Source organism: Salmo salar, chromosome ssa16 (assembly GCF_905237065.1).
Source record: "Salmo salar chromosome ssa16, Ssal_v3.1, whole genome shotgun sequence".
Lineage (NCBI taxonomy): Eukaryota > Metazoa > Chordata > Actinopteri > Salmoniformes > Salmonidae > Salmo > Salmo salar.
Window position 1 is genome coordinate 71866886 of NC_059457.1, and position 10000 is coordinate 71876885.

Below are 10000 nucleotides of genomic sequence, written 5' to 3' on the forward strand. Positions count from 1 at the left end.
AGATTGATATGGAGAGAGATGTGGGGAGGACAGAGTGATATGGAGAGAGATGTGGGGAGGACAGAAGGGTATGGCATGTGTGTGTCTGTGTGTGTGTGTGTGGCTGTGCTGTTCTCTATGGCTTGTATATAGAGTGTGAATAGATAAATAGATATGGGACATGGGAAGTCACAGCCGTACACTTAACGTACCATGTGTCAGGACCTCCACTGAGGAACTAATTACGTGTGTGTGTAACTCTGTGTCTACAGATGTTGGATCTTAATTTGAGCCAGTTTCACATAGCAGGAAAATAATCCTTCAGCAACAGGAAACGGAACGTAGATTAACCAACAATCCTGTGCTCTTAGAAATCAGCCTGGAGAATTAGGAGTACATATCTGGTCTCTCTCTCACACACACACACACACACACACACACACACACACACACACACACACACACACACACACACACACACACACACACACACACACACACACACACCTGGGAACCGACTGGGGTGACATAAGAACATCCTGGGATTCTATAGGACTCTACTTCTGTTGTCAGATGAGACGTCAGCCATCAGTGAAATGACTGAAGGAGCTTTTCATGGAAATAACATGTCAATCATGTACTGTTACTGCATTGTACTTCATTGTACTTCATTGTACTGTGCAGTGGCTATACTGATATCAGGGTGAGTCTCCGCTTGGACTCCTCACCCCCTCCTCTCCTTCTCTCCTCTCCTTCATGACCACTGTTAGATGAAAGGACTAGCAGGTGTACATAGCCTACCAGACCAGGCATCCTGGATAAAAGGACCTCTCTCTCTCCCTCTCTCCTTCTTTTCCTCACCCTCGTTCCACTGGGCTCCCTTCCCCTCCCTTCTCTCCAGTTGCCATGGAAACTGATGACATAGATGTGGGGGCTCGGCTCTTCCACATGCAGAAGGAGATATATATATATATATATATATAGAGAGAGAGAGAGAGAGAGAGAGAGAGAGAGAGAGAGAGAGAGAGAGAGAGAGAGAGAGAGAGAGAGAGAGAGAGAGAGAGAGAGAGAGAGAGAGAGAGAGAGAGAGAGAGAGAGAGAGAGAGAGAGAGAGAGAGAGAGAGAGAGAGAGAGAGAGAGAGAGAGAGATTACACCACATGACCAAAAGTATGTGGACACCTGCTCATCTCATTCTGAAATCATGGGCATTAATATGGAGTTGGTCCCCTGATGTTGGGCGATTAGGCCTGGCTTGCAGTCGCCGTTCCAATTCAGCCCAAAGGTGTTCGATGGAGTTGAGGTCAGCGCTCTGTACAGGCCAGTCAAGTTCTTCCACATCGATCTCGACAAACCATTTCTGTATGGACCTCGCTTTGTGCATTGTCATGCTGGAACAGGAAAGGGGGCTACCTAGTCAGTTGTACAACTGAATGCATTCAACTGAAATGTGTCTTCCACATTTAACCCAACCACTCTGAACCAGAGAGGTACGGGGGGATGCCATAATCAACATCCACATCTTTGGCGCCCGGGGAACAGTCTTGTTCAGGGGCAGAACGACAGATTTTGTAACAGCTGTCTGAGGAAGAAGTGGACCACAATGCGGCGGAGTTAGGGTTCGTCATATTTAATTACACGAACACTATGCAATGTACAAAAACAACAAAACTGACAGCCAACACAGTCCTGTCAGGTGCAACCACAATGACAAGCACAATTACCCACGAAACACAAAGGAAACGTAGGCAACTTATGTGTGACTCCCAATCCGCCACAACCCTCTACTGCTGTGCCTGATTGGAAGTCACACGGCCAAAATCAATGAAACAATAAAAAACACACACTCCCTTCTGCCACGTCCTGACCCAACTACACCCTCTACTGGTCAGGACGTGACAGATTTTTACCTTGTCAGCTCGGGGATTCGATCCAGCAACCTTTCGGTTACTGGCCCAACGCTCTAACCACTAGGCTACTTGCAGAGGGCCTTCCCCAAACTGTTGCCACAAAGTTGGAAGCACAGAATCGTCTAGAATGTCATTGTATGCTGTAGCGTTAAGATTTCCCTTCACTGGAACTAAGGGGCCTAGCCTGAACCATGAAAATCAGCCCCTCATCTGTTGGACTGCCAGATGGTGAAGCGTGATTCATCACTCCAGAGAACATGTTTCCACTGCTCCAGAGTCCAACGGTGGCGAGCTTTGCACCACTTCAGCCGATGCTTGGCATTGTGGATGGTGATCTTAAGCTTGTGTGCAGCTGCTCGGCCATGGAAACCCATTTCATGAAGCTCCTGACGAACAGTTCTTGTGCTGACGGCCGTCTTGTGCACTGGGCAGTCCCGTTCTGTGAGCTTGTGTGGCGTACCACTTCACGGCTAGGCCGTTGTTGCTCCTAAACGTTTCTACTTCACAATAACAGCACTTACAGTAGACTGGAGCAACTCTAGCAGGGCAGACATTTGACCAACTGACTTGTTGGAAAGGTGGCATCCTATGACACTGAGCTCTTCAGTAAGGCCATTCTACTGTCAATGTTTCTATGGAGATTCCATGGCTGTGTGCTCAATTTTATACACATTTCAGCAACAAGTGTGGCGTGAAATAGCTGAATCCACTTATTTGAAGGGGTGTCCACATACTTTTGTGTTTATAGTGTAGATGAAATGAGATGAGTTTATTAGTGACACAGGGTTTCAGATGTAATGGCAGGGTGGCAGATGTAATGGCAGGGTGACAGATGTAATGGCAGGGTGGCAGATGTAATGGCAGGGTGGCAGATGTAATGGCAGGGTGACAGTACTAATGGCAGGGTGACAGATGTAATGGCAGGGTGACAGATGTAATGGCAGATGTAATGGCAGGGTGACAGATGTAATGGCAGGGTTTCAGATGTAATGGCAGGGTGGCAGATGTAATGGCAGGGTGACAGATGTAATGGCAGGGTGGCAGATGTAATGGCAGGGTGGCAGATGTAATGGCAGGGTGGCAGATGTAATGGCAGGGTGGCAGATGTAATGGCAGGGTGACAGATGTAATGGCAGGGTGGCAGATGTAATGGCAGGGTGGCAGATGTAATGGCAGGGTGGCAGATGTAATGGCAGGGTGGCAGATGTAATGGCAGGGTGACAGATGTAATGGCAGGGTGACAGATGTAATGGCAGATGTAATGGCAGGGTGACAGATGTAATGGCAGGGTGGCAGATATAATGGCAGGGTGACAGATGTAATGGCAGGGTGACAGATGTAATGGCAGGGTGACAGATGTAATGGCAGGGTGGCAGATGTAATGGAAGGGTGACAGATGTAATGGCAGGGTGACAGATGTAATGGCAGGGTGACAGATGTAATGGCAGGGTGGCAGATGTAATGGCAGGGTGACAGATGTAATGGCAGGGTGACAGATGTAATGGAAGGGTGACAGATGTAATGGCAGGGTGGCAGATGTAATGGCAGGGTGACAGATGTAATGGCAGGGTGACAGATGTAATGGCAGGGTGACAGATGTAATGGCAGGGTGGCAGATGTAATGGCAGGGTGGCAGATGTAATGGCAGGGTGACAGATGTAATGGCAGGGTGACAGATGTAATGGAAGGGTGGCAGATGTAATGGCAGGGTGGCAGATGTAATGGCAGGGTGACAGATGTAATGGCAGGGTGGCAGATGTAATGGAAGGGTGACAGATGTAATGGCAGGGTGGCAGATGTAATGGCAGATGTAATGGAAGGGTGACAGATGTAATGGCAGGGTGACAGATGTAATGGCAGGGTGACAGATGTAATGGCAGGGTGGCAGATGTAATGGCAGGGTGGCAGATGTAATGGCGGGTGGCAGATGTAATGGCGGGGTGACAGATGTAATGGAAGGGTGGCAGATGTAATGGCAGGGTGGCAGATGTAATGGCAGGGTGACAGATGTAATGGCAGGGTGGCAGATGTAATGGCAGGGTGGCAGATGTAATGGCAGGGTGGCAGATGTAATGGCGGGGTGACAGATGTAATGGCAGGGTGACAGATGTAATGGCGGGGTGACAGATGTAATGGAAGGGTGGCAGATGTAATGGCAGGGTGGCAGATGTAATGGCAGGGTGACAGATGTAATGGCAGGGTGGCAGATGTAATGGCAGGGTGACAGATGTAATGGCAGGGTGACAGATGTAATGGCAGGGTGGCAGATGTAATGGAAGGGTGACAGATGTAATGGAAGGGTGGCAGATGTAATGGCAGGGTGACAGATGTAATGGCAGGGTGGCAGATGTAATGGCAGGGTGACAGATGTAATGGCAGGGTGACAGATGTAATGGCAGGGTGACAGATGTAATGGCAGGGTGACAGATGTAATGGAAGGGTGACAGATGTAATGGCAGGGTGGCAGATGTAATGGCAGGGTGACAGATGTAATGGAAGGGTGGCAGATGTAATGGCAGGGTGGCAGATGTAATGGCAGGGTGACAGGGTACAGAGCAGGTCAAGGAAAGAGAAGTGAATGAGAGGGTGTAGAATGTCTATAGAAGGAGCAGCAGGGGGACATAGGTATTTGTTGCAACATAATGGCCCTGAAAAGAGAATCTGTGTTAAGGACATGGTATACATGGGTATTTACCAACCCATTGTACTATGAGCCAACGCAACAACAATACACCAGTGGAAGGGCCTTAGCAACACACCCTCAATACACCAGTGGAAGGGCCTTAGCAACACACCCTCAATACACCAGTGGAAGGGCCTTAGCAACACACCCTCAATACACCAGTGGAAGGGCCTTAGCAACACACCCTCAATACACCAGTGGAAGGGCCTTAGCAACACACCCTCAATACACCAGTGGAAGGGCCTTAGCAACACACCCTCAATACACCAGTGGAAGGGCCTTAGCAACACACCCTCAATACACCAGTGTAAGGGCCATAGCAACACACCCTCAATACACCAGTAGAAGGGCCTTAGCAACACACCCTCAATACACCAGTGGAAGGGCCTTAGCAACACACCCTCAATACACCAGTGTAAGGGCCATAGCAACACACCCTCAATACACCAGTAGAAGGGCCTTAGCAACACACCCTCAATACACCGGTGGAAGGGCCTTAGCAACACACCCTCAATACACCAGTGGAAGGGCCTTAGCAACACATTGTCAATACACCGGTGGAAGGGCCTTAGCAACACACCCTCAATACACCAGTGTAAGGGCCATAGCAACACACCCTCAATACACCAGTAGAAGGGCCTTAGCAACACACCCTCAATACACCAGTGGAAGGGCCTTAGCAACACACCCGCAATACACCAGTGGAAGGGCCATAGCAACACACCCTCAATACACCAGTGGAAGGGCCATAGCAACACACCCTCAATACACCAGTGGTGCTCATTTCCTGTTCAAGGAATTGCAAGAACTGAAAATACCTCTCTTTCTCGATTCATGAATTGGAATTTAATTGAAATGAGACTAAATGTCATTGACTCCAACTGTGCAATATTTACCTTTGCATTGCATCTCTAATATGTATCCCCTTTCTTTCTCTCTCTCTCTCTCTCTCTCTCTCTCTCTGTCCCTCCATCCTCCTCTAGGTATTGTATCTCCAGCAGGCTGAGGTGACTAGAGAGAGAGTGTACGCTATGCATCAGTCCAGTATAGATGGAGTGGAGGACATGTCCACTCTGGCAGAACTACACGAAGCTGCCATCATGCACAACCTCTACCAACGCTACCAGAAAGACAGCATCTATGTAAGTCACACACTAACACACACACACACACACACACATGCATGTGCTATACAATGAATTCCTCCCCTCCTCTTCCGGTAATCTCCTGGCTAAAGGCTTTTGACGGGAAACACAAATCAACTTATATCATCTCTTCTTCTGTCCGTCTGAGTGTGTGTGTGTGTGTGTGTGTGTGTCTGGGGAGGTGGTCTATAAATCACACTCTTGCAGTAATGTAGCGCAAAAGGTGACGTAAAAGCACAACACATGGTTACTAGCTAAGTAGTTCACATCTGCTTTACTGGCACCCGGCCTCAGCCCTACTACCCATAATGCACCTCTCCACAGTAGTATACCACATTACTGTGTTATCCCCTAAATAGGGGAAAGATTTGAAATCATTAATCGACAGAATCATGAATTAACAGGCAGACAGACACAGAACCTAGAAAGATACATGGCTTCAAGGACACAGAGACACACAGAGTGACCTAATGTAGATGATGAAACACACTGTGTGTGTCTGTGTGAGACAGTGGGCACGGCGGATGACCTTATCGACATGATGAGGAGGGATTTCCTTTAAGCTGATCGTATTAGGTCACCCGGTGTGCTGGTCAGGTTTCTGTGTCAGCGTGTGTGTGTGTGTGTGTGTGTGTGTGTGTGTGTGTGTGTGTGTGTGTGTACACGCGCACGTGTGTGTGTCAGAGAATATGCGGAGCACAGAATGTGATCCGATGTGAGGCTTGCTGACTTGACGTGTCAGCTGAATGTAAGGGAAGTAAACAAGGACAACTGCTATTTTCTAATCCTCCAAAATGGCTGCCTTCCTCTCTCCGCCTTCTAGCTCTGTTCTCTCATCTGTCTGTGTTTCCCGGAGTAATATATAGTACATTTTATCCTGGTGCTGGAGACAAACGTGTGTGTGTGTGTGTGTGTGTGTGTGTGTGTGTGTGTGTGTGTGTGTGTGTGTGTGTCTCAGACCAACATAGGCAGTATCCTAGCGGCGGTGAACCCTTATAAACAGATCCCAGGCATGTATGACCTAGATAGAGTTGAGCTGTACAGTCGACACCACATCGGAGAACTCCCGCCCCATATCTTCGCTGTAGCCAATGAGTGTTACCGCTGCATCTGGAAACGACACGACAGCCAATGCGTCCTCATCAGGTGAGATTTGATTGGTCGAGTTGAAAGTTGTTGTTTAGACCTTACCCACCTGACCCCTTGTCCAATCACATCCCATGAAGATTCACTCATTAATCTGATTGGTTACAGACCAAAGGCTAACTCAATATCTATTAACCAATCACTGTGTAATATACACTGCTCAAAAAAATAAAGGGAACACTTAAACAACACAATGTAACTCCAAGTCAATCACACTTCTGTGAAATCAAACTCCACTTAGGAAGCAACACTGATTGACAATACATTTCACATGCTGTTGTGCAAATGGAATAGACAACAGGTGGAAATTATAGGCAATTAGCAAGACACCCGCAATAAAGGAGTGGTTCTGCAGGTGGTGAGCACAGACCAGTTCTCAGTTCCTATGCTTCCTGGCTGATGTTTTGGTCACTTTTGAATGCTGGCGGTGCTTTCACTCTAGTGGTAGCATGAGACAGAGTCTACAACCCACACAAGTGGCTCAGGTAGTGCAGCTCATCCAGGATGGCACATCAATGCGAGCTGTGGCAAGAAGGTTTGCTGTGTCTGTCAGCGTAGTGTCCAGAGCATGGAGGCGCTACCAGGAGACAGGCCAGTACATCAGGAGACGTGGAGGAGGCCGTAGGAGGGCAACAACCCAGCAGCAGGACCGCTACCTCCGCCTTTGTGCAAGGAGGAGCAGGAGAAGCACTGCCAGAGCCCTGCAAAATGACCTCCAGCAGGCCACAAATGTGCACGTGTCTGCTCAAACGGTCAGAAACAGACTCCATGAGGGTGGTATGAGGGCCCGACGTCCACAGGTGGGGGTTGTGCTTACAGCCCAACACCGTGCAAGACGTTTGGCATTTGCCAGAGAACACCAAGATTGGCAAATTCGCCACTGGCGCCCTGTGCTCTTCACAGATGAAAGCAGGTTCACACTGAGCACGTGACACACGTGACAGAGTCTGGAGACGCCGTGGAGAACGTTCTGCTGCCTGCAACATCCTCCAGCATGACCGGTTTGGCGGTGGGTCAGTCATGGTGTGGGGTGGCATTTCTTTGGGGGGGCCTTACAGCCCTCCATGTGCTCGCCAGAGGTAGCCTGACTGCCATTAGGTACCGAGATGAGATCCTCAGACCCCTTGTGAGACCATATGCTGGTGCGGTTGGCCCTGGGTTCCTCCTAATGCAAGACAATGCTAGACCTCATGTGGCTGGAGTGTGTCAGCAGTTCCTGCAAGTGGAAGGCATTGATGCTATGGACTGGCCCGCCCGTTCCCCAGACCTGAATCCAATTGAGCACATCTGGGACATCATGTCTCGCTCCATCCACCAACGCCACGTTGCACCACAGACTGTCCAGGAGTTGGCGGATGCTTTAGTCCAGGTCTGGGAGGAGATCCCTCAGGAGACCATCCGCCACCTCATCAGGAGCATGCCCAGGCGTTGTAGGGAGGTCATACAGGCATGTGGAGGCCACACACACTACTGAGCCTCATTTTGACTTGTTTTAAGGACATTACATCAAAGTTGGATCAGCCTGTAGTGTGGTTTTCCACTTTAATTTTGAGTATGACTCCAAATCCAGACCTCCATGGGTTGATAAATTGGATTTCCATAGATTATTTTGGTGTGATTTTGTTGTCAGCACATTCAACTATGTAAAGAAAAAAGTATTTAATAAGATTATTTCTTTAATTCGGATCTAGGATGTGTTGTTTAAGTGTTCCCTTTATTTTTTTGAGCAGTATATATTATAGTCCAGACAAATTGTGTTAACCCATCAGATTAATTTGGTGGAGAAGGTCAGAGAAAGGTTAAGTGTGGTTTTTAGGGTGTGACTGTGTGACTGTGTGTGTGTGTGTGTGTGTGTGTGTGTGTGTGTGTGTGTGTGTGTGTGTGTGTGTGTGTGTGTGTGTGTGTGTGTGTTCGTGTTCCAGTGGGGAGTCGGGGGCTGGTAAGACAGAGAGCACCAAGCTGTTGCTGCAGTTCCTGTCTGTGATGAGCCAGAACTCTGCTGGGACGCCTCCTTCTGAGAAGACCACCCCAGTGGAGCAGTCCATCGTTCAGAGCAGGTACACACACACACACACACACACACACACACACAACTGTCTAAATACACACACACTAACATTCCTCTCTGTGTGCAGTCCTATCATGGAGGCGTTTGGGAATGCCAAAACAGTCTACAACAACAATTCTAGTCGCTTTGGGAAGTTCATCCAGCTCCACTTCTCCCAGAGCGGGAACATCCATGGTGGATGTATCGTTGACTGTATCCTTCTCTGTCCTGCTCTCTGTCCCCAGTCCCACTCCAGTGGTTCTGTCCTGCTCTCTGTCCCCAGTCCCACCCCAGTGGTTCTGTCCTGCTCTCTGTCCCCAGTCCTACCCCAGTGGTTCTGTCCTGCTCTCTGTCCCCAGTCCTACCCCAGTGGTTCTGTCCTGCTCTCTGTACCCAGTCCTACCCCAGTGGTTCTGTCCTGCTCTCTGTACCCAGTCCTACCCCAGTGGTTCTGTCCTGCTCTCTGTCCCCAGTCCCACCCCAGTGGTTCTGTCCTGCTCTCTCTGTACCCAGTCCCACCCCAGTGGTTCTGTCCTGCTCTCTGTTCCCAGTCCCACCCCAGTGGTTCTGTCCTGCTCTCTGTACCACCCCAGTGGTTCTGTCCTGCTCTCTGTCCCACCCCAGTGGTTCTGTCCTGCTCTCTGTACCCAGTCCCACCCCAGTGGTTCTGTCCTGCTCTCTGTCCCCAGTCCCACCCCAGTGGTTCTGTCCTGCTCTCTGTCCCACCCCAGTGGTTCTGTCCTGCTCTCTGTACCCAGTCCTACCCCAGTGGTTCTGTCCTGCTCTCTGTCTCCAGTCCCACCCCAGTGGTTCTGTCCTGCTCTCTGTCCCACCCCAGTGGTTCTGTCCTGCTCTCTCTGTACCCAGTCCTACCCCAGTGGTTCTATCCTGCTCTCTCTGTACCCAGTCCCACCCCAGTGGTTCTGTCCTGCTCTCTGTACCCAGTCCCACCCCAGTGGTTCTGTCCTGCTCTCTGTCCCCAGTCCCACCCCAGTGGTTCTGTCCTGCTCTCTGTCCCACCCCAGTGGTTCTGTCCTGCTCTCTCTGTACCCAGTCCCACCCCAGTGGTTCTGTCCTACTCTCTCTGTACCC

The 10000-nt window shown here is 49.7% G+C and overlaps 1 protein-coding gene across 1 annotated transcript in view; it reads left to right on the forward strand.

Annotated features, from left to right (window-relative positions):
* The window catches only part of LOC106574531 (unconventional myosin-X-like), a 72648-nt gene that overhangs the window by 30026 nt on the left and 32622 nt on the right, over positions 1-10000 (forward strand). Inside the window, 4 exon segments of the mRNA XM_045697683.1 lie at positions 5554-5712; positions 6674-6861; positions 8784-8918; positions 8997-9121. Coding sequence (XP_045553639.1) covers positions 5554-5712; positions 6674-6861; positions 8784-8918; positions 8997-9121 — 607 coding nt within the window.